The sequence below is a fragment of the Aedes albopictus genome, chromosome 2 (assembly GCF_035046485.1).
Source record: "Aedes albopictus strain Foshan chromosome 2, AalbF5, whole genome shotgun sequence".
Classification (NCBI taxonomy): domain Eukaryota; kingdom Metazoa; phylum Arthropoda; class Insecta; order Diptera; family Culicidae; genus Aedes; species Aedes albopictus.
Window position 1 is genome coordinate 352,025,605 of NC_085137.1, and position 25,718 is coordinate 352,051,322.

A 25,718-nucleotide genomic window follows, 5' to 3' on the forward strand; every position below is an offset into this window, starting at 1 on the left:
TGGAGGGAGGGTGGGGGTTGTGTCTGGCCAAAGTCTACGCTCCATACAAATTTCAAAATTTTTGTGTGGACAAAATTCTACGAGGGGGGAGGGGGGAGGTCTGAGATGACCAAATTTTGGTCTACGTGGTTTAAGAACAGTCCTATCAAAAAGCTGGTGTGTTGTAAAAAGATTTCGAGCTATGTATAGAACTCATCCTCGACGTCGTCAGTGCTTCCGGAGTGTTGGCTTGTCTGTGCGTATTGATTATGTTGAAGTTGAAAAATTGGCTCTTGATCCTCAACTTGCACATTCTTTGGTCGATAAGCCACCAACTGATTACGCGCCTTTGCATACCGTCCACCACGATGGAAGCTGTTCCCAGCTCGCGTATGTTTCCGTAGTTCTGGTAGATGTCATGGTTGCCAACATACCTTCTGCGATGCCGAACCCGCAGTACTTCAGTAGATCGATGAATATGCGGGTGTTTCTGATGAAGTTGAGAGATCGGCAGTAGCACGTACCGAACTTCCAATCTCAAATTCTTTTTATTCGCAGGGGTCGTTGCCTTTGGTCTCGGTTCGTTTTATTCTGTATACGGAGGACCATAGTGCATAGTTAAGTCTAAAGTCCTTCACTGCCACTCTGACGTTGTGCGGCCGCTCCTAACCTGAAGTACAGACGCTCAGGTTTGCAGAAGCAGATGTTCAGTCGATATAAATTTTGCAAGTATTGCACAAACAGATTCAACAGGAATCCCAAATCCTCCAACAGGTGCTTAAGAAATGGACTGGAAAATAAATTGTTGGCACATTTTGTCAACATACTGACTATCAATAAGGACACCTCTATCACCAAATGACCTATTATAAGAAAATTATGCACACGACATGTATTTTGGAATATAGTAGCCTTTGCTCACTGCAAAACATGTTGAACGTTTTGTGAATTTTGGTAGGGCTTTGACTAGAATTTCAGCTTTTCAATAACTAGCTGAAATTCTAGTCAAAGCCCTACCAAAATTCACAAAACGTTCTCGAAACGTTCTCGAGTATCTGTCAGAATCCGTCAGTCAACGTTGCAGGAAAAATAGGCCAAACGCTACTGGATTCCTGGACAAATTTCCACCTAGAGTAATTTTGAATGGAACCTTTAAAGACAAAGAAACTGCTGGACAATCCTTTGAAAAAAAAAGAAACTGAATGAGGACGAGCTCTGCATTTTTTTTTCCTAAATAATACCAAATTTTCAAGAATTGAAATTTCTACAATAATGAGTTTAATGCATGGATAGGATACCACTCATGAATTGTAGAAAATTACAACAAAAAATCTTCAAGTGATGCCAGAACCCAGTGAGACATACTTGAATGAATCTCTGGATTGAAAAACTCCAAGGAGAATACCTGGAGGAAATACTAAAGTAAAGCCTTGCAGGGAAAATGCCAAAACCAAAAAGACCTTCACAATTATACCTCTGGGAAGAAATCCTCAGCTGCACTGATGGAAACTGCTACCAGTATTCTTTTTGAAACCTTCAGGAGAACAAGGCCGAAATTACTGGAATTGCCTCAAGATTTTCAGCAAGTCATCTTGAAGTTCTTTCAGGACCTCCTCCTGGAGTTTCTCCAAGAGTTTCTTTAGAAATTCCTTTATAACATCCCTGCCAAAATTTCCGAAAAAAAAATTCCCAACGTTTTTACTAGACATTATTGTAGGGATTTATATGCATTTTTGTAGGTTTTCTCTAAAGGGCTTCCCTCAACAGATTTTCCCGAAAATGATTTAGGGATTTTCTTAGTAACTGTCAGATTCTAATCGAAACTTCTCCAGTAATTTTTGATGGATTTTTCCATGGATGCCTAAAAAATTATTGTAAACGAACTCCTGAAAATAATCCCGAATTCCGAAGTAGAAATTTTGGAAACATAAGGTAGTGGACGTATTTTGACATTGGGAATTTTATTACATTTATCATATAATCTCTACAAAATCTTGGCAAATTATTGGCAACAATCCAGTGGCAAAACATACAAACATCGGTGATTCCTGGTTACTTTAGCAGGGTGTCCATCCATCCGGGAAATACTGGAGAACCGGGAAAAACCCGGGATTTTGAAATCACCGGGAAAAACACGGAAAATTGTAAAAGGCACCGGGAAAAATGTTTATGGTGTCTGTCTGTACTGTATTGAATAAAATGATAGCAACATTGACAAAGTTTCCGGTTGACTATTTGTTTTAAACAGGCAGCCTCTCAAGCATATTGGTAGTTTATGTTGGATTTCGATAAATTCATGTAAAAGAAATCTGTATACTTCCTAGGCGAAATTATCAGATATCTGAAAGATTCCCCGAAGGAGAACTCTGTAAACCTGCAGATGGTACCTCCGGCAAAAAGATTTTTACGCTAATTGGGTTTTCAAAGTTTGAAAAAAAAATGTATAGATTTTTTATTTTATACTAAAGAGCACTTTTTTCTGGGCCACTATGATTTTTGTCAGATTTTTAGAACTTTATTTTGGTACCTAAAATCAATTTCAAAGCGATTTTTTGAAATCATCCTTTGACAGCTGAGCAACTGTTTGACAGCTCCACCCAGTACAAACTGCGACGAGGGGTGATTCGACAAATCGCTTCCATACAAACTTCAAATTGATTTTTCAATAGGTTCCCGGGCACCAAAATTCACGAAAATTTGGATTTCGGCTCATTTTGGCATGCAGATTTAGAATATGGAATTATCTCAACACCGTTAAAGAAGTCAATTGTGGAAACGACCGACTAATTGGCAAAATTTATCCCTCTACAATTGGCTTTGGATAAATTATGAGCAATTGGGTCCGGATAAATTATGAGCGGGGTGATTCTATTACATCCGACGTTTCGGCCCTTGGTTGGGCCTTCTTCGGGGAGGTTATAGCGGTTGTGGCGACAAACAAGTATAATCTCCCTGAAGAAGGCCCAAACCAAGGGCCGAAACGTCGGATGTAATAGAATCACCCCGCTCATAATTTATCCGGACCGAAAAGCCAATTGTAGAGGAAGAAATTTTTACGTCTGAAAAAAAATGTGGCAGTTCCTGGAGGAATTCTGGTGACATTTTAGTGAGTTTTGGAGGAGCTTTAGGCAAAATTCAAATAAAAGTCTGAAGAGTAAGTACAACACATGAAGACTCTCTGATGGAATCCATTAAAAAAATCTAATTTGATATTTTTACGGCAATACATATTAGTCAAACACAGCTTTTTAAAAGAAGTTGTAGGTGCAACTTTCGGGAGATTTTTTGGCAGAACCTATGAAGTACTTTCTGAAGGAAGAACTGTTGAATATCCTCTAGATATTATTGAAAAAAAAAAAACTCAAAAGTTTCTCTATAAAATTCGCAGAAAATCGGTGTCAATAGATTTTAGATTCAGCAAATGAAATATATTGTTTAAAATGACAATGGAAGCAGACCAAAAATTTACATAAAGATTATCACAAAATGTATAAAATAATTGATACATGATTTTCTTTGAAGATCAGGCAGTTTACCATAAAAGTTTCGATATTTTTTATGATATTCGCCAAAATTTTCGACAAAAAATCAAGCACAGTGACATTAATTTCAATCATATGTTCATTTCATTTCCTTGTTATACGAAAGACCTTTTCAACAGACTTCTATCTCAATGTTCGCATAAAAAGATGTTTTTTATCGGTATTAACGGGATTTTTAGCCCTGGGCTAGTTCATCTTGGGACCCACGCTTTACTTCCCTTCCGAAGGAAGAACTCACATTTTTGTTAGTTTGTCGGTAGTGGGATTCGATCTCAGGTCCTCGGCGTGATAGTCACGTGTTCTAACCATCCAGCCATGTCCGCTCCACAAAAGATAAATTAACGTCGGTAATTGTGGAGTTTGTTAGTTTCCTAAAATCATATTCTTTGAGTCAGGAAATCTTCAAAATTGGTATCAAGTTATAGAAGTTATGTGTATAAAAATGCACTGAGTAGTGTCCTACTAGAACAACTATTTGCGATTGTTCATACCCGGGAAGTTTGTATATACCCGGGAAAAACCCGGGAATCGGAAAACTGAATTTGAATGGACACCCTGAGTCATTAACCTTGGAAACAAAATTTTGCTCATTCTAATCTGTTCATATTCGACAAAATTATTCTCAAAAAAGTGATAGAAACTGATTTTGTAAACATGCGTTAAAAACATAAGCAGTCCTCTATCATCAAAAATAAACTGAATTGCTTTACCAACTAGGGGAAATTGTGTATTTTCGGTAGTTTTTCCTCTTCTTCATGAGGTTTTTTTTTGAAAGTTTCCCCATAGACGTAACAGACGCCACTCTCATCTAAAACTAAAAAGATTACTAGCTTTTTAGCACTCACAGTACTGAAGATGCTTCTTAGTTCAAAACAGCTATTTCACTGATTTCTTGTGGAAGTGTGGCCGATCTGATGAATCTGGAGAAGTATCTACCGGTGGTCATGTTCAAAATTGTCAAGATGATAATTGCTATATGATAAGTCTCAACAATCTTCGTAGAACAGAATTTTAACATATTTATTATTATTAGCTTTATTTACAAGGCTTTCAGCCCTAGGCTGGTTCGCCTCGGCGTTTTTTTTTAAATTTTAACATATCCTGAAACCTAAGAAATCAATCAATTCCATAAAAAAACCCTGTATAATTAATAATTTCTTATGATTAGTACAATTCCCCGAGGATAAACGATACTGCCGTTTCCTCCTGAATTTTGCTTCCATTACGTCTTACCCGAATTACCATTCTTGCACTCCTATACACGTAGCTTCTAAGACCGGTACGTGCTGCTGCTATTGAAGCTAAGTGAAGTGATTATGAAATACATATTGTCGAATCGATGTTGACAACAACGGACAGAATCGAACAAATTTCTTGGAAAATCTCAAGTTTCTCTACTCCGTCCCATATCACCTATGTCACGCATTACAATCCGTTTGAACGCGGCACTCCCGCCCACAAATTCTCTAAGGAAGCCGAGTATGCCACACCAACCGAACCGTACGAGCCTGACACGCAAACGGAAAGAAATTTCAATAATTCCGTTTGACACGGTTGAGAACAGAAAACAACCAAGCGAGGTGAAAATTGAACGACAAAAAAAATCAATCATCTTTTGCGGGCCGTCGTTGGCTACGTTGCGTGAGCTCTTGTTATTTGACTTAGCCGTACTTACGGCTACGAATTTCCTCGGAGGAGCGGAGAAACAAACCAAATTATGTCCACTCATCCATGCACAATCCACCAGAAATCGATCTCCCCCGCGCGTGGACGATGGGTAAGAACGCGACCGCCATAGCACCTACCACCCGGTATGGCACCAAAGGAGGAAGCCATAAAGCTCGGAAGAGCGTTCACGTCCATCAAATCCCCAAAAACGAATTAGATTTACAATCGCATTACTCGCTACATCAAATCGATGACGGTGGCGGCGGTGGCAGCGCTGGCGCTGCTGCAATACCATCACGTTCCACCGGCGCTGCTTGCGTTCCATCCGTGTACTTCCCGATCAAGGATTCCAAGGGATTGCGGGTCAAGTGTTTTCTATCCTGGCCGGCTCGGAGTCGGGTGTGAGGACTGAGGAGAGAAAAGTGGATTTTGCTAAAATACCATGTACCGGGGTCGAGTCACAGTCAGTCCACAGCATAGATGCGGAAGAAATAATCCAAGCGCAGAAATTGATTCTACGCTTTTTGTTCGACGGGGTTTTTTATCTCTCTTGCTGGAACGAGTGTTCCAGGGTGTCCTGTCGAGTGCACTGCAATCACTCTTATATCTGTGTGTGTGAGAAGTGTGCACGCTGCGAGATGATGTACCTTTGTGATGACTGCTACTAGGATCAACTATATCTAGTTTATGTTATCATGTACGGAATGACATGCTGTACTGCATGTCAGTATCTAGTTTGTTGACGACAGGTTGTAATTGTTGGTTTATTTTTTGGTAGAATTGCCAGAAAAACGCATTACGGAAGCCTATAAGGTTTCTGAAGTCAATTTTCTTAAGAAGTATTCACCTAGTAATTGTAAACGCACCGACCAGTAACGCTTTAACCTGAATGCTGAAAAACTGCTTAGATCCTTAGATAGATCAGTTAGATAACCTCGACGATTGCGATGATGACAAGCACACATGCTCGAGGCATGACACGCTTTTTACCGAAGGTATTCATAGCAAGCGACATTTTTTTAATGAGCGAAATCATCATCGTAATTGTCTTGTACCGACTTTTCGAACCCTCTAAGCAGAATACCCTCTTCGAATGAGTGTAATCAGTTTCGTACCTTTTAATTCCGCCCTATGTTGCTTATCCTTTGACAGATACGCGTATTTCGACTACCACTTGTAATCTTCCTCAGTGTCAGTTATCCACTGGAAAAATCATCGTAATTATTAAGACATTCTTTGTTAACATTGACGTTGTCTGTTGAATTCTAGAATACAGTTGATCAGATAAAGTTTCTTCATCTTAGACGGTTAACTATATTGAGTAATCCAAGATCTGCACTACTTAAGTATTCCCTCAAACTAGAACCTCAAGTTGATGTCTGAGCTGCTCCGAATGTTATGCCGAACATTTGCATCACTGCCAACAATGGGAAGCAATCAGCTGCGTTTATGCTAGAGTGCCGGTAGAGGCGCTTTTCTGATAAATGCGGTAAACGTGATAACAGTGTAAAGTAATGGCGAAGGTTACGCTATGCGATCGTAGACGGCACTCGTGTTCCACGTGTTTTTCACATATACAGCGGCGCCGCCTGCACCTACCCACTCGGAAACATCATGCTCAGCACGGGTGGAAAATGCCGGTCAGAAAAAAGAAGTAAACAGCTTGGAATTTGTATGGTGGCGTAATAAATTCTCTGTTACTGTAATGAATCCGGAAGAAACGCATAGGTATAATGATTTTGTTTCTAATTTGCAACTTTTTGCCCTAGGGTACAAATCGTTGCGATGCGGAACAAGTGCAAGCCAGCGATTTGTCCATACAAGAAAAATGATTTTACTTTTAAGGCGAAACTGGAAGCATTTCCTCACTTTTTGGTTTTTGAATTTTTATTAAATAACGAAGCAATATTTTCAAAATCAGTTTTCGTGCACATGTAGAGTATAGATCAAGGTATCTTCTGATTTTTTTATGTAGTGGAAAATGTTTTTCGTTTTTGCAGAAACCATTTTTGAACAAAATTTCACAAAAAAAATGGTTTCTGCAAAAATGGAAAACATTTTCTAACTCAAAAAAATACAGAAGATACATTGATCCATACTCTACATGTGCACGAAAACCGATTTTGAAAATATTGCTTCGTTATTTAATAAAAAATCAAAAACCAAAAAAATGAGAAAATGCTTCCAGTTTCGCCTTAATGTGGTGGCGCCATCTCTGAGAAAAACAAGCTTTGATTTCTTACTATTAGCGAAAGGCCTTTTGAAGAGAAGCATGCGAGGACTTGTTTGAAATCGTCCATAAGGAAAATAGCAAACACCGGGATCACAAGGTTTCCTGGATAGAAATTCCCCTTACGACAGTAACGCGCTTTAACTAAAGCCACTTGGGCTCTACCATTTTGCATGCATAAGTTTGCGAAGATTGATCGTTGCGTTCTTTTATGCTGAAGATTGATTTGAGCTATCCTAACCGTTGCCACTACCCAAACTAGACATGATTAAACTCTTGCAATCACAGCACAAAAAAAAGGAACAGCAGCAAAAACGCCAGATCGGTATCAATTGGAAAACGCCAAGAGTGAAAATACACAGAGGACACTGTACAAATCGTATAATGCAAAACCATTAGATGGAAATCAATCAAAACTAATGAATAACATCTTCATAATGCCACCCTTATTCAGAGGATAGCTGGCTGTAACGGAGAAACACATGGTCCACTGCACCATTGCTCCGCCCAGACAACCAGTAATCGTATAAGATGTTGCATAACATGATAAAGTGGAGGCCATATGCGTACATGCCTCCATTTAGGTACATGTTAAATGTACGCATATCGCTTCCACTTTCACATTTTATGCAACATCTTATACGATCCCTGGTTGACTGGGCGGAACAGCCTGTAACGCTTTGATCTGAATGCTCCAGATCTGTTTCTACCTACAGATTAGTTAGATACTGTCGACAATTACGATGTTGACAAGCACACATGCTCGAGGCATGATACGCAAGTTTGTCATTCTCATTTAGGTATTCAACAAGTCCTCAGGGTTATCTTAAGATCTTAAAGTTCGCAAATATTTTCCTTCCGTTTTGTCATTGGTAATAGCAGGCTTTGTCCCATTCGGGACGCTATGCCAAGAAGAATAAGAAGAAGGGCCTCTCTTATGCGACAATTTTTTTCACGGGGCGAAAACATCATCATAATTATTAGGACATTCTTTGTTCAAAGTTAATCATCATTGATGTTGTCTATTGAATTCTAGAATAATTTCTCTGAGTGCCACCATGCAGTCAATCAAGTAAATTGTCTCAATTCACAATTACGTTCTGGCCCCAGGTGTTTCTACCGCCCATTTCCACGTCTTTTTCGCGTAAACTGAAACGGAGAGCACTGCAAACCATTGACGACTACGCGGCTCACGTATTCATATTCCTCGGAAGACATTCAATATTCCGTCCGATTGAATTTGGCAGCTAGCGCAGCAGCGCAGCGTCCCACGTTGGAGCACGTTCCAACCAAACGACCGACCGACCCATCATTTCAATCATTCATTTCTAATTTGATTCCACTTTTTTATTCGCCATCTCCCGGCTTCGATCCCGCAACTTCCCACACCCGGGGCCGACCGAAAATTAGATTACATGTAATAATCTCCCAGATCAAACGGCAAATATCACTTTACCTCCTCAAATAATATCATTTTCGCCGCTCGTATCATCAATTTACTCCCCAGTCGTGGGCCGCCTGTGTGTATAGTAATACCAAACATCAACAATAGCAGCAAAAGCGCCGGCAGCCGAACCGAGCTTACCGACCGACAACCCAACGAACAAAACGAACAACCAACGACGACGATGCTCTTCCATCACGTTCGACCCGCCCCCGTACATGTTCCCCCACCCCCTTTCACAACCCCAACTAAACCCACACCGGAGCAACAACAACACTAACTGTTTGTTTTTCTTCTCCACTTACAGGCAATTGATACACTTCAGTGTGCGGTCCCGGTGGAGTGCGACCGACGACGATACACCACACCAGATAGACCCCTCGGACGCCCACCCCGTGCGCGCGCGTGTGTGTGCTCTCGTGTACCTACTACGATTGAGGAAGGATATCCAAGATCCGTTCGGGGGGGTTTTTGGTATTCATCCCGCATCGGACCTCTAATTGATTCCCAAGCGTCTCGTGCGCGCGCGGTGATTCCTCGTTGAGCTAGACTTTTTTGCGTTCCGTACCGGCTGCCGAAGAATTCCACTCCGAAAAAATAACGCTAATAACAATTCGTGTTGGGCAACACCAAACCAGGGCTGATAGACATCCTAATTTCAACCCCATCCAGAACTGCCAAAGTTGGCTAGGCAGAACAATATCAAACAAGTTTCATTTTTATTCTCAAAGGGATTGAATGGAAATATCAATATTGATGATTTGGTAGAAAAGTCTCGAGTGGGATTTCCAGAGTTTAATTTTCCTGATTGTTTGGCATTACAACCTCCAGTCATTGAAGTGTTCATAAGTTATTCATATTTGAAGAGCAGGTCGTTTGGCATAAATTTGTTATTTTTATTTGTTATGTACGGAATTTATTGCACAGAACATCTGCGGTTATCATCAGAATTTCCTCGATTTTACACAGGATATATGAGATTTGTCTTAGAAACGCTCTTAGATTCTCCTTACAATCGCTTTAAGATTATCCTTAAAATCACCCAAATCTCCCTGAGATGCTCCTCAGAATCTCCCTGACATTCACCTCGGAATCTCTATGAGATTCTCTTCTAAATCTCTCTGAGATTCTCCTCAGAATATTTCTAAAATTCTCCACAGAATCTCTGTGAAATTTCCCTCAGAATCTCCACGAAATTTTCCTCAGAATCTCCCTGGAATTCCCCTCGAAATCTCCCTGAGATTCTCCTCAGAATCACCCTGAGATTGTCTTCAGAATTTCCCTGGAATTCTACTCAAAATATCCATAAGATTCTCCTCAGAAGCTCCATAAGATTCTCTTCAGAATCTTCCTGAGATTCTGCTCAGAATCTCCCTGCGATTCTCCTCAGATTTTCCCTGCGATTCTCCTCAGATATCCTCTGGAATCTCCCTGAGATTTTCTTCAGAATCTCCATGAGATTCTCCACAGAATTTCCCTGGAAATCTCCAAAGAATCACCCTGAGGTTCTCCTCAGAATCTCTCTGAGATTCTCCTCAGTTTCTTCTAGAGCTGTTCCTCAGAATCTCCCTGATATTCTCCACAGAAGCTCCCTGAGATTCTCCCCAGAATATTCTTGAGATTCTCCACAGAATCTCTCTATTATTTTCCACATAATCTCTCAGAGATTCTCCACAGCATTTCCTTGATATTCTCCACAGAATCTCCTCGAAATTCGCCTCATAATCTTCCTGAAATTCTCCTCAGAATCTCTCTGAGATTCTTCTCAGAATTTACCTGAGATTCATCTCAAAATTTCGCTGAGATTCTTCCAGAATTTCCCTATGATTCTTCTCTGAATCTCCCTCAAATTCTCCTCAGAATCTCCCTGAGATTCGTTTCAGAATCTTTCTGAGGCTCTCTTCAGAATCTCACTGAGATTCTGCTCAGAATCTCGCTGAAATTCTCCTCAGAATTTCGCTGACATTCGCTCAGAATCTCGATGAGATTCTCCTCAAAATTTTGCTGAAATTTTCGTCAGAATCTCTCTGAGATTATCGTCAGAATCTTTGTAATTCTCGTCAGAATCTCCCCGAGGATATCCTCAAAATCTTACTGAGATTTTCGTTACAATCTTTCTGAGGCTCTCGTCAAAATCTCTCTAAGATTCTCGTCAGAATCTCGCTGAGACTCTCGTCAGAATCTGACGAGATTCTCGTCAGAATCTCGCTGAGATTCTTGTCAGAATCTCGCTGAGATTCTTGTCAGAATCTCGCTAAGATTCTCGTCAGAATCTCGCTGAAATTCTCCTCAGAATTTCGCTGACATTATCCTCAGAATCTCGCTGAAATTCTCCTTAGAATTTTGCTGACATTCTCCTCAGAATTTCGCTGAGATTCTCCTTAGAATCTCGCTGAGATTCTCCTCAAAATTTCGCTGAAATTCTCGTCAGAATCTCTGTAATTCTCGTCAGAATCTCCCCGAGATTGTCCTCAAAATCTCTCTGAGATTCTCGTTAGAAACTTGCTGAGGTTTTCGTAAAAATCTGTCTGAGATTCTCGTCAGAATCTCCCCGAGATAGTCCTCAGAATCTCGCTGAGATTCTCAACAGAATCTCGCTGAGATTCTCAACAGAATCTCGCTGTGATTCTCGCCAGAATCTCGCTGTGATTCTCGCCAGAATCTCGCTGTGATTCTCGCCAGAATCTCGCTGAGATTCTCGTCATAATCTCGCTGAGATTCTCGTCTGAATCTCGCTGAGATTCTCTTCAGAATCTCGCTTAAATTCTCGTCAGAATCTCGCTGAGATTCTCGTCAGAATCTCGCTGAGATTCTCGTCTGAATGTCTCAGATTCTCGTCAGAATCTCTCCGAGATTCTCGTCAGAATCTCTCTGAGATTCTCGACAGAATCTTTCTGAGACTCATTAGGATTTCTCTGAGATTCTCATTAGAATCTCTCTGAGATTCCCATTAGATTCTCTCTGAGATTCTCATTGGAATCTCTGAGATTTTCATTAGAATCTCTCTGAGATTCTTTTTAGAATCTCTCTGAGATTCTTATTAGAATCTCTCTGAGATTCTCATTAGAATCTCTCTGAGATTCTTTTCAGATTCACTCTGAGATTCTTCTCAGAATGTCCGTAAGATTTTTTTCAGGATTTCTGTGGGATTCTTTTCAGAATCTCTCTGAGATTATTTTCAGAATCTTCTTCTCAGAATCTCTCTGAGATTCTCGTCACTGTCAGAATCTCTCTGAGATTCTCGTCACTGTCAGAATCTCTCTGACATTCTCGTCAGAATCTCTCTGACATTCTCGTCAGAATCTCTCTGACATTCTCGTCAGAATCTCTCTGATATTCTCGTCAGAATTTCTCTGACATTCTCATCAGAATCTCTCTGAGATTCTCATCCGAATCTCTCTGAGATTCTCATCCGAATCTCTCTGAGATTCTCATCCGAATCTCTCTGAGATTCTCATCCGAATCTCTCTGAGATTCTCATCCGAATCTCTCTGAGATTCTCATCCGAATCTCTCTGAGATTCTCATCCGAATCTCTCTGAGATTCTCATCCGATGCCCTCTGAGATTCTCATCCGAATCTCTCTGAGATTCTCATTCGAATCTCTCTGAGATTCTCATTCGAATCTCTCTGAGATTCTCATTCGAATCTCTCTGAGATTCTCATTCGAATCTCTCTGAGATTCTCATTCGAATCTCTCTGAGATTCTCATTCGAATCTCTCTGAGATTCTCATTCGAATCTCTCTGAGATTCTCATTCGAATCTCTCTGAGATTCTCATTCGAATCTCTCTGAGATTCTCATTCGAATCTCTCTGAGATTCTCATTCGAATCTCTCTGAGATTCTCATCCGAATCTCTCTGAGATTGTCATCCGAATCTCTCTGAGATTCTCATTCGAATCTCTCTGAGATTCTCATCCGAGTCTCTCTGAGATTCTCATCCGAATCTCTCTGAGATTCTCATCCGAATCTCTCTGAGATTCTCATCCGAATCTCTCTGAGGTTCTCATCAGAATCTTTCTGAGATTCTCTTCTGAAATCTCTTTGTGATTTTCCTCTGAAATCTCACTGTTATTTTCCTTAGAAATCTCACTGTGATTCTCTTCAGAAATCTCGCTGAAATTCTTTTCAGTTTATCTATGATATTTTTAGAATCATTTTGAATCGTTTTTGCCAAACAACTACCTAGAAGACTCAATAACTCCTTCAAAATTCGTTTCGTTTATAAACTGGTTACCCTATCTCAGACGATTTTGCTTTCACCATCAATAACTTCTTTTCCTGTTAATTATAATTTAGTTTAACTGAAATGAAGCGTGGCTTCTCATAAATCAAAGCGACGTTTCCCGCGAATCACCCCCGTTCTCGTAGAATAACGTTTCCCTCTTTTTCCCCGTTCTCTTCCCAGCAGGTCCTTTTTGAAAAGGTTCGATTCTTTCCTTGGCGTTTCTTAAAAGCGTTTTAATTTACTTAATCCTTCGGCGCGACGCGTGCGAAACAGCCAACCTTATACACAACCTTTCTCCAACAATAAATAACAACATATACACACACACACACGGTGAGTGGAGTGCATAGAAAGTGCGAAGTGTTCCGAGGAAAGATCAAACAGGAAGAAAGTCAGCGAAGAAGTGGAATAATCTGAAGAAAAAGTGTGCGACATTGAGTGAGTTTGCCTACAAATCCGACGCGACGACGGAAAGCAGAAGCAATAAAAGCGGAAAAACGTAAGAACGGGCGCGCGCGCGTTTAGAGAGAAGATACCCGGAAAGTTTCCCAATTAATCAAGTTTTTTTTGCGAGCGAGCGAGCGAGCTAGCAAGCGGCGAAAAGAAAGTGGAAATTCTATCGGTAGCATCGTCGGCAATAACGGCAGCAACAATTTCTACACTAACAGCAGCACCAGCAGCAACAATAGCAGCAGCAATGGAGGAAGCCAAGGCCAAGCTCACAGAGATCAACCTGTCCGACGACCCGGCAGTCACGCTCACCATCCGGCTCATCATGCAGGGCAAGGTAGGTGAATTGGTGGGTGTGGGACATTCCTGAAAGAGGGTGGACCCCGGGGGAGAGAAAGAACACCAAAAATTAATGATCACGGCGCTAATTGATTAAAGGAAGGTTATTCAAATGGGAGGCTTTTATGGGAAATGGATATAAGGATAATGGAAAATGGAAATTTTCCTGTAAATTGATTAAGCTGATTAACGGGAATTTCGTGTTCACAACTTGTTCTACTAGATGGAAAAGGGGTTGACTCATTTAGGGTAACCGGGAAGAAGAGCGATGCAGCAATTCTCAGAAGGATCTCATAGAGATTCTGAAGTAAATTCTAAGGGTTTCCGAGAATTTGTTTTTATAGATATCGAACAAATGTTCGGAGAGATTATTAGGAGCATTTATCAAGAGAGTTTGAAGATATCATTAAAAAATGATGGAAAACTTCAAGATACTTCAATATGAACCTGAGACTTTTTTTTATGAAAATCTACTTGAAAATTTCCTTAGAATCTTTCTGAGATTCTTCTTAGAACCTTCTTGAGATTCTATTCAAAATCTTCCTGAATCTATACTCAGAATCTCCCTGCGATTCTACTCAGAATCTCCCTGAAATTGTACTCAGAATCTTCATGAGATTCTTCTCTGCACCTCCCTAATATTCTTCTCAGCATCACTCTGAGATTCTACTTAGAATCTCCCTGAGATTGTATTCAGAATCTCCCTAAAATTCTATTTAGAATCTCCCTGAGATTCTATTCAGAATCTCCCTGAGATTCTATTCAAAATCTCCTTGAGATTCTATTCAGAATCTCCCTGAGATTCTTTTCAGAATCTCCCTGAGATTCTATTCAGAATCTCCCTGAGATTCTATTCAGAATCTCCCTGAAATTCTATTCAGAATTTCCCTGAGATTCTATTCAGAATCTACCTGAGATTCTATTCAGAATCTCCCTGAGTATCTATTCAGAATCTCCCTGAAATTCTATTCAGAATCTCCCTGAGATTCTATTCAGAATCTCCCTTAGATTCTATTCAGAATCTCCCTGAGAATCTTCTCAGCATCTAATTTGAGTTTCTTCTAATAATCTTTCTGTAATTCTACTTAGAATCTCCTTCAGATTCTACTCAGAATCTCTCTAAGATTTTACTTAGAATCCCTAAGACTCTACTGAGAATCTCTGAAATTCAGCACAAAATATCTCTGGAATTGTACTCAGAATATTCGAAATTTTACCCAAAATTTCTCTGAGATTCTTCACAGAAATCTTTCTGAGATTCTTCTCAGAATCTCTCTGAGATTCTTCTCAGAATCTCTCTGAGATTCTTCTCAGTACCTCGCTGAGATTCTTCTCAGAATCTTTCTCTAGATTCTTCTCAGAATCTCTCCTAGATTCGCCTCAGAATCTCTCCTAGATTCTTTTCAGAATATCTCTGAATTTTTTTCCAGAATATCTCTGAGATTGTTTCCAGAATCTCTATGAGAGTGTTCTTAGAATCTCTCTAAGATTGTTCCCAGAATCTCTCTGAAATTGTTCCCAGAATCTCTCTGAGATTCTTCTCTGAATCTGTCTGAGATTGCTCTCAGAATCTCTCTGAGATTCCTCTCAGAATCTCTCTGAGCTTCCTCTCAGAATCTCTCTGAGCTTCCTCTCAGAATCTCTCTGAGCTTCCTCTCAGAATCTCTCTGAGATTCCTCTCAGAATCTCTCTGAGATTCCTCTCAGAATCTCTCTGAGATTCCTCTCAGAATCTCTCTGAGGTTCCTCTCAGAATTTCTCTGAGACTCCTCTCAGAATTTCTCTGAGATTCCTCTCAGGATCTCTCTGAGATTCCTCTCAGAATCTCTCTGAGAATCCTCTCAGAATCTCTCTGAGAATCCTCTCAGAATCTCTCTGAGATTCCTCTCAGAATCTCTCTGAGATTCCTCTCAGAATCTCTCTGAGATTCCTCTCAGAATCTCTCTGAGATTCCTCTCAGAATCTCTCTGAGATTCCTCTCAGAATCTCTCTGAGATTCCTCTCAGAATCTCTCTGAGATTCCTCTCAGAATCTCTCTGAGATTCCTCTCAGAATCTCTCTGAGATTCCTCTCAGAATCTCTCTGAGATTCCTTTCAGAATCTCTCTGAGATTCCTCTCAGAATCTCTCTGTGATTCCTTTCAGAATCTCTCTGAGTTTCCTCTCAGAATCTCTCTGAGATTCCTCTCAGAATCTCTCTGAGATTCCTTTCAGAATCTCTCTGAGATTCCTCTCAGAACCTCTCTGAGATTCCTCTCAGAATCTCTCTGTGATTCCTTTCAGAATCTCTCTGAGTTTCCTTTCAGAATCTCTCTGAGATTCTTCTCAAAATGTCTCTAAGATCCCTCTCAGAATCTCTCTGAGATTCCTCTCAGAATCTGTCTGAGATTCTTCCCAGAATCTTCCTGGTATTCTTCTCAGACTCTCTCTTATGTCGTTTTCGTTTTTGCGGTGGTGCTACACCGGTGTAGCACATTTGCACCGAAAGTGTTCGTTTTTGATTTTCGTGCTGCACCGGTGTAGCACTTTTTCTGCACCGCTCAAAATAGTGCAGCACTCAAAAATTCGAGAGTGTTGCGGGTGTACACCGTGTCCACCAATCAACGTTTGCAAAGTTGTCAATATTTTGGTGTTTATACACGCACACCAGTGCAACTGCACCGAAAATGTTCGTTTTTGTAGTGAAAAGTGTAGCACGAAGCGGTGTAGCACCGCCACAGAAACGAAAACGACATTAGATTCTTCTCAGAATCTCACTGAGATTCTTCTTAGAATGTCTCTGAGATTCTTCTTAGAATTTTTCTGATTCTTCACAGAATCTTTCTGAGATTCTTCTCAGAATTTCTTTCAGATTCTACTCAGTATCTCTCTGAGATTCTACTCAGTATCTCTCTGAGATTCTTCTTAGAATCTCTCCGACATACTTCACAGAATCTTTTTGATTCTTCTCAGATTCTCTCTGATATTCTTCTCGGACTCTCTCTGAGATTCTTTTCAGACTTTCTCTGAGATTCTTTTCAGATTCTTTCTGAGATTCTTCTCAGATTCTCTCTGAGATTCTTCTCAGACTCTCTCTGAGATTCTTCTCAGACTCTTTCTATGATTCGTCTCAGACTCTATCTGAGATTCTTCTCAGACTCTCTCTGAGATTTTCTTAGACTCTCACTGAGATTCTTCTCAGACTCTCTCTGAGATTCCTCTCAGAACCTTTGTGAGATTCTTACCAGAATCTGTGAGATTCGTCTCTGAATCTCTCTGAGAATCTCAGTTGGAAAATAAAGCAGCCTCAGGCTCTCCCTTATAAAGCTAATAATAGTAATAATAGTCTCCTCAGAATCTCTCTGAGATTTTTCTCAGACTCTCTCTGTGATTCTTATCGGAATTTCTCTGAGATTCTCCTAAGTATCTCATTTAGATGCTCCTCGGAATCTCTCTGAGATTCTTTTTACAATCTCTCTGAGATTCTATTTAGAACCTCTCTGTTAATCCAATGAATATCTTAGTAATCCGTTGACGCTAACGTATGGAAGATCCCGAAGAATTTCAACAAACTCTGATGAGAATCTCAGCATCCTAATTATTCTCTTTTGCATAAGCTCAGCAGTACACAGACTGCTGATTGATCATTATTCCGGCTTACAGCAAGCACCTTTGTAATAATGAGCAGGCTTAATATTCTGATTACCATCCTTTCTTCGAGTATCCTCAAGCGCTCTGATACAGTTTGCACAGGCAAAAAAAAAGAAGAACTTGTAAAAGGGTGCAACATCTGCCGGCACGTGTATCAATGAGAGGTCTTTTCCTCTTTTGAAACGGACATCAATTTTCCTCTATAAACAACCTAACGCAACACAATCACCGCTCGGTTTGCATCTCTACCTCCGCCGCGCCGACCCATCGAGATTTTTTTTTTCTTTTAAAGCCACCCTGGTCTGCCCTTGTGTCAACAACTAGTCCAACAAGGATGACGGCTGCCGGCCGACGACGACGAATACCTACAACGACGATGATGATGATGATGTTGATGAAAAGAACCCTCTCATAAATAAGTGAAATTGTCCTCGCTTTTGGGCACGACTCCCACTCGTCGTCATCGTCGTCGGTGAAGCGAAAGAAAAACTTCAACTTTGAAAAACCTTCAACTCTTCTGGTTCTTCTTGCTCGCTGACTGTCGTAGTCGGAGTCTGGTTGGTCGGTCGCCGGTGTCGCCCGGGGCTATTGCTGCCCATACCCAACCCTTTCGGTAAACATTTCCTCTCTGACATTTCCCCTCGCCACGCCGCTGTACGGGTCGTGTCACCTCCCGGAAGGTATGTCTTCATATATCGGAAACACCCTCCTTTCTGCGTCGACACCGGATGGATACCGTGTCCTGTTAGGATGCACGATGCGAAAGATGCTGGAAAGCTCAAGTTTCTCGTCAACGGTTGACTTCGATAACTCGCCTCAGTTGTGTCCCTAATAAATATGTATGTATGTATGAGTGAATGATGTGGAAAGTTATGTTAACTCCACACGTTAAACTGATGATATAGACGGGTTGAGTTCCATCGCGTGGACCTGGACATCCATATCGAATGCTTCGAAATGAAAATCTTGCCATCTTCCATGGGGACGAAGCATTTCCAACTCTTTAAATAAGACTACCTGTGCTGGACGAGCAACCCGAGCAAAGTTTCATAACAACCGGATAACATACTGTGTTATCTGATATCAAAAATAATAAACTAAATTTGTTCTCATTGTGGCTGAATAAGCAGGCAACATAACAAACATGATAACAACCAAGTATACCCGTGATACCAATAAAATATCTCATTATGTTATCATCAAAGGCACCCTGATAACAAGTTCTGTAAATCTATCAATTTCATCCAATTGAAAACTTATTTTGTTATCAGAAAGATATTTGCAACGGTCATTGATAACTAACTTCCGTTGTTGTTGTCGACGATGATGCCCCCAGTTTGACAGGTAATGGTAACATGAACTACCAAGTTGATAACACAAAATTGTAAAATGAGTTCTGGAGCGAACACTAGTTATCAGTTTGTTACTTCTCAGTTATTGTACTTTGCTCGGGAACCCACCATTATGCTAGACCCGTCTGGTAGTATCTACAACCTCCACCACCGATAGGGAGCAGGGTTAAGAGCTGTGTCAAGTGCTGTATAATTAAAGGGATTCATCAGAAAGTCTGGGACGTGGATGCAGGCAGACAGGGCAGCATAGAAAGATACACTTTGTCAATAAGTCTCTGCTCGAAATCAATCCCACCGTGAAATACTGACAAAAAGTTTTCCACTTCTGACGCGGGGTTGACGCAACTTTTCATGGAAATTGGATCCCCCTGGAAGGAAGGGGTCGACATTCCGCGGAATGGGTAGGTGTAGAGTAGGAAAATGTTGACGTGGGTCTGCTGGGTTTTCGCACCCATTAAAGCCACCGATTTTTCCACTCTGGGACTGCTTGGAGGGGTAAAACCCTAATTGCTATGCCGTGATTCGATACCTGAACTTCGAAGGGCCTGTCCATAAACTACGTGGGCTCTTAGGGGTTCTGGCCACAGTCTACGTTCCATACAAATTTCTAAAAATTTGTATGATTTGTTGGACAGGGGGATCTGATATTCTCTTTAGTCTCTCTAAGCTGCAATCAAAATCTCCGAAATGCTCCACATGACCCCTAGTAGTTCTCATCAGAATCATTCTGAGACTGTCTCAAGAATCTCTCTGAGATCTTCTCATCAATATCACTCTGAAATTCTCCACAGAATTTCTCTGAAAATTTCTTCGGAATCTTTAAAGTTCTCTTCGAAGTCTCACAGAGATTCTCTTCGGGTTCTCAGTCTCTTTAATATTCTCTTCGGAATCTCTCTAAAATGTCCTTCGGGATCTCTCGAAGAGTCTTTTCGAAATCTATCTGAAATTCTCTTCGGAATCTCTCAGAGATTCTCTTCGGAATTTGTCTGTGATTCTCTTTGGAATCTCTCTGCGAATCTCTTCGATATCTCTCTTGAGATTCTCTTCGCATTCCCTCTGATATTCTCATCAGAATCTCTCTGAGGTTCTCCTCAGAATCTCTGAGTTTATTCTCTGTTTCTCTCTGAGATTCTTCTTAAAATCTCTAGGATTCTTCTCAGAATCCCTCTGGGATTCTTCTCGGAATCTATCTGCATTCTCCCCAGAAACTATCTGACATTCTCCTCGGAATTTCTTTGAGATTCTCCTCAGAATCACTCTGGGATTCTTCTTAGAATCTCTCTGAGATTCCTCTCAGAATCTCTTTGAGATTCTTCTCAGAATTTCTCTGAGATTCTCCTCAGAATCTCTCTGAGATTCTTCTCAGAATCTCCCTGAGAATCTTCTCAGAATCTTCCTGAGATTCTTCTCAGAATGTCTCTGAGATTCCCCTTCGAATCTCTCTGAGATTCCCCTTAGAATCTCTCTGAGATTCTCCTTAGAATCTCTCTGAGATTCGTTCTCCTCAGAATCTCTCTGAGATTAATTCTCCTCAGGATCTCTCTGAGATTCATTCTCCTCAGAATTGCTCTCTGAGATTCTCCTCAGAATTGCTGTCTGAGATTCTCCTCAGAATCTCTCTGAGATTTTCCTCAGTCTCTCTTACATGCTCCTTAGAAACTCTTCGAGATTCTCCTCAGAATCTTATTGAGATTCTTCTCAATGAGATTCTCGTCAGAATTTCTTTAAGATTCTCCTCAGAACCGCTCTGAGATTCTTTTCAGAATCTCTGAGATTCTTCTCAGAACCTCTCTGGGATTGTCTCAGGAATGTCTCTTAGATTCTACTCAAAATCTCTCTAGGATTCTTCTCAGAATCTCTGAGATTTTTCTCAGAATCTCTCTGATTCCCCTCAGAATCTCTCTAAGAATCTTCTCAGAATCCCTCTGAGATTCTCCTCAGTATCTCTGAGATTCTCCTCGAAATCTCTCTGAGATTCTCCTCAGAATCTTTCTGAGTTTCTTCTCAGCATCTCTCTGAGATTATTCTCAGAATCTTTCTGAGATTCTTCTCAGAATCTCTCTGAGATTTTCGACAGAATCTCTCTGAGAATCTTTTCAGAATCTCTCTGAGGTTCTCCACATAATCTCTCTGAGGTTTTCACAGAATCTCTCTGGGATTCTGCTCTGAGATTCTCCTCAGAATTTCTGAGATTCTTCTTAGAATCTCTGAGAGTCTCCCTAGAATCTCTGAGAATCTCCTCAGAATCTCTTAAAGGTTCTCGTCAAAATCTCTTTGAGCTTCTCTCCGGAACCTCTCTGAGATTCGCTCCGGAATCTTTCTGAAATTCTCTCAGGGATCTCTCTGAGATTCTCTCCGGAATCTCTCTGAGATTCTCTCCGGAATCTCTCTGATATTCTCTCCGGAATCTCTCTGAGATTCTCTCCGGAATCTCTCTGAGATTCTCTCCGGAATCTCTCTGAGATTCTCTCCGGAATCTCTCTGAGATTCTCTCCGGAATCTCTCTGAGATTCTCTCCGGAATCTCTCTGAGATTCTCTCCGGAATCTCTCTGAGATTTTCTCCGGAATCTCTCTGAGATTCTCTCCGGAATCTCTCTGAGATTCTCTCCGGAATCTCTCTGAGATTCTCTCCGGAATCTCTCTGAGATTCTCTCCGGAATCTCTCTGAGATTCTCTCCGGAATCTCTCTGAGATTCTCTCCGGAATCTCTCTGAGATTCTCTCCGGAATCTCTCTGAGATTCTCTCCGGAATCTCTCTGAGATTCTCTCCGGAATCTCTCTGAGATTCTCTCCGGAATCTCTCTGAGATTCTCTCCGGAATCTCTCTGAGATTCTCTCCGGAATCTCTCTGAGATTCTCTCCGGAATCTCTCTGAGATTCTCTCCGGAATCTCTCTGAGATTCTCTCCGGAATCTCTCTGAGATTCTCTCCGGAATCTCTCTGAGATTCTCTCCGGAATCTCTCTGAGATTCTCTCCGGAATCTCTCTGAGATTCTCTCCGGAATCTCTCTGAGATTCTCTCCGGAATCTCTCTGTGATTCTCTCCGGAATCTCTCTGAGATTCTCTCCGGAATCTCTCTGAGATTCTCTCCGGAATCTCTCTGAGATTCTCTCCGGAATCTCTCTGAGATTCTCTCCGGAATCTCTCTGAGATTCTCTTCGGAATCTCTCTGAGATTCTCTCCAGAATCTCTCTGAGATTCTCTCCGGAATCCCTCTGAGATTCTCCTCGGAATCTCTCTGAGATTCTCTCCGGAATTTCTCTGTGATTCTCTCCGGAATCTCGCTGAGATTCTCTCCGGAATCTCTCTGAGATTTTCTCCGGAATCTCGCTGACATTCTCTCCGGAATCTCTCTGAGATTCTCTATAGAATCTCTCTGAGATTTCCTCCGGAATCTCTCTGAGATTCTCTCCGGAATCTCTCTGAGATTCTCTCCGGAATCTCTCTGAGATTCTCTCCGGAATTCTCTCTAAGATTCTCTCCCGAATCTCTCTAAGGTTCTCTTCCGAATTTCTCTAAGATTCTTTCCGGAATCTCTCGGAGATTCGGAACAGCTCTGAGGTTCTCTTCAATTTCTCTGTGAAGTTTTTTTCGCTAGCCTTCATGGTTTCCCATAGCGGAAATGATCATGGCTACAGATCGCAAGCCCTGGTAAAGTGTGGAACGTTTTGATGGCTGTGATCCCTGACCATCATGCAATCAAAACCCCAGGGATACTCAAGTGCTACGGATGTAGATCGACCTGCTGGTGATGCCGAATGATGTTGGTTGGCCACAAAATAATCTCTCAGAGATCTGAAACGGTGAAAATCTCCAAACCTTATAGGTCAGTCGGTCAGTGAGCTCGTTCCATGCTATTGTGATTTTTCCTCTTCGAGATTTTCCGAGATAAGGAGAAACCTAATAATCCCTTGAGATTCAATCCGAAATTCACAGAATTTATTTAACAAATAGATAGGCTCACTACTTGGTGAGCTCATTTCATACTATTCTATACTCAGTGTTGTGACCAATGAAGTGTTTTCCCATGAATAATGAGCAATCCCAGGACAAGGCTCTCCTCAAGTATAAACAAATCTTATCGCAACGAAATTTACCGGATATTGCAGTTTATATGGTAACAAAACATTGTCGTTCATTTTTACAAGCTTAACACGGTGCTGATGCAATACAACAATGGCAGTAGCGCAACAAATATGATATACAAGATAACATTTTATGATAGGGCATTGACCATTTCGACAGCAATCAATCGTTTGCAGTGAACGAAACATAATACGACTGAAACTTTTTACAAATCATGCAAAGTAATCGACAACGATATCACACTACACAACTGATATCGAGAAACTCCTATCAAATTTTATCAAGCTTTACCACCTCGCACAAAAAGCGACACTGCGGGTAGCTTTCCTACAATTATTACCACTGTTCTCAGGTGTTATCTAAGTTATTAGTATCCCACCGAGTTTCGAAACTGTTGTCGTCTCTCTGCGTTCCTTAGACTCGACCCCCGCAGACAGCCGTCTATATGCTGCCAGCACCACCATTTCCTTCCGGAGAAAAACCACCATTCCTAGGTGGAAATGAAATGAAGAAACTTTATAATTGTTCCCAAACAGCCAGAGCGATTACGTCATCGCATCTGTGCTATGAGGCGATGACAACGACCGACGGTGAAGGACCAGGGGTGCCAGTTATATAGATTTGACCAAGAATTTCAAGATCAAACTCTTCTTGGACGAAAAGTATGAATTTCTCCAATGGGGCTGACACAGGATTCCTGCTAAATCGTCTGGCAACACTGCCTCGAACGTATTCTCGACTGACAATTTGGCTTCTACGGCACGCCTAGCCTCAGGACCAAGCGGATGTGAAGTTCCCTATCTCTCTCTATTTAGAGTGACAATCTTCTTCATGGCGGTGGCGAAGTCTCAGGATGTGCTGCTACCACTCAAAAAACAACCTCCGGTCTTCATTTACCGTAACCGAGACTAGAGCTTCCAACAGCTGGGACCTGTGGAGAGGACATGCTTAAACTTTCGATGTAACTTGTCGGTTTTGCTGCAGCAGCAGCCGCCACTGACTGCCATTGCCGTGTGTGAGTTTATGTTCTTTAATTGCTTGGCAAACAACAATTCGCGCTGGGTGAGTTTTGAGCGGATGGATAGGTGGATAGAAGAAGAAACCGGTTCTTATTAGCCTAATTAGAGGAGCCGAAGTGTCTGCTTCCTCCACGGAACGAACGAACGGAAATTGATATTTCATATCAGTTTGAGCGAAGGGGTGTCACCGCCACCGACGTCGAGACTGAGATTTTACTTGTGCTTGGAACTTTTGAGTCGGAAAGTTTTGATTGCCAACGAGGATGATATCGAGGGGCTCTAGTGGAATAGGGTTGAATGAGGAGAGTTCCTATTCAGGGTTTGAGAGATATCAAGATCATTTTAAATTTCGACGCTTTAAAATTATTCTTCTTCCAATGAATTAGCACAAACAGAACTTAACTACTTCGACAAAGATTGTATGAATTTTATTGAATGTATTCATCAATCAGTGCGATTTTCAAAAGAAACTTAGATTTTTTTTCTTAAAACTTTCCGATGCGAGTCTCAGTAGGGTTTATCAGAATCTGAATGAGAGATTGTGAGAAGAATCTCACGTAGTGGTTGAAGACAATCTCGCAGAGGTTCAAAGTAGCATCTCAAAGAGATCTCAGATAGATTCTGTGGAGAATTTCAGAGAGAATCTGAAGAGAACCTCAGAAAAATTCTGAGCAAAATCTAAGAGTGATTCTGAAAAGAATCTCAGAAAGATTCTGAGGAGAATTTCAGAGAAATTATAATAAGAATCCTAGAGGAGAATCTCAGAGAGATTCTGAGGAGAATCTCTGAGAGATTCTGAGGAGAATCTCTGAGAGATTCTGAGGAGAATCTGTGAGATTCTGAGGAGAATCTCTGAGAGATTCTAAGGAGAATCTCTGAGAGATTCTAAGGAAAATCTCTGAGAGATTCTAAGGAGAATCTCTGAGAGATTCTAAGGTGAATCTCTGAGAGATTTTGAGGAGAATCGGTGAGAGATTCTGAGGAGAATCTGTGAGACATTCTGAGGAGGATCTCAGAAAGATTCTGAGGAGAATCTCACAGAGATTCTGAGGAGTATCTCCGAGAGATTCTGAGGAGAATCTCCGAGAGATTCTGAGGAGAATCTCTGAGAGATTCTGAGGAGAATCTCAGAGAGTTTCTGAGGAGAATCTCATAGAGATTGAGATTCTAAGGAACATCTCAGAGAGATTCTGAGGAGCATCTCAGAGAGATTCTTAGGAGCATCTCAGAGAGATTCTGAGGATCATCTAATAGAGATTCTGAGGAGCATCTCTGAGAGATTTTGAGGAGAACCTTTGAGGGATTCTGAGGAGATTCTCGGAGAAATTCTGCGGAAAATCTCTGAGAGATGCTTATGAAAGCTCTGAGAGATTCTGAGGAGAATCTCAGACGGATTCTAAGGAGAATCTCAGTGGAGTTCTGAGAAGTCTCTGATATGTATCTTAGACATATTCCGAGGAGAATCTTAGAGTTTATAAAGATAGTTCCGACTGAAAATATTTCTTCTGTTTCTCTGTGATTTTACTGTCTCCACTGAAAAGATCGTAGAAAAAACCTAATACCGCAAGAAGTAACATGCGTGAAAATATAACTATTCATAAATTTTCCCCGTCGACACTTGCGTTCCCGTTACCCACATACGTGTGAAACAATCGTAAGGCCTGTGTGGATTAGTCCTAATGACGACGATGATGGTAATGTGCCATGTGCCAACATATGTTGACATAATTATCGCAGGCACTCGTTCGCAC

The 25,718-nt window shown here is 41.1% G+C and overlaps 1 protein-coding gene across 19 annotated transcripts in view; it reads left to right on the forward strand.

Moving 5' to 3' along the window:
* LOC109419413 (poly(rC)-binding protein 3) overlaps nucleotides 1–25,718 on the forward strand; it is an 885,090-nt gene that overhangs the window by 457,805 nt on the left and 401,567 nt on the right. For 16 of the 19 annotated variants that reach the window (XM_062852706.1, XM_062852707.1, XM_062852705.1 and 13 more), the window contains one exon: nucleotides 13,272–13,878. In XM_062852706.1, the coding sequence (XP_062708690.1) occupies nucleotides 13,789–13,878 (90 nt within the window). In that variant the 5' untranslated portion in view covers nucleotides 13,272–13,788. The remainder of the gene's footprint in view (nucleotides 1–13,271; nucleotides 13,879–25,718) is intronic. The other 3 variants (XM_029866280.2, XM_062852708.1, XM_029866278.2) reach the window with 1 other exon arrangement.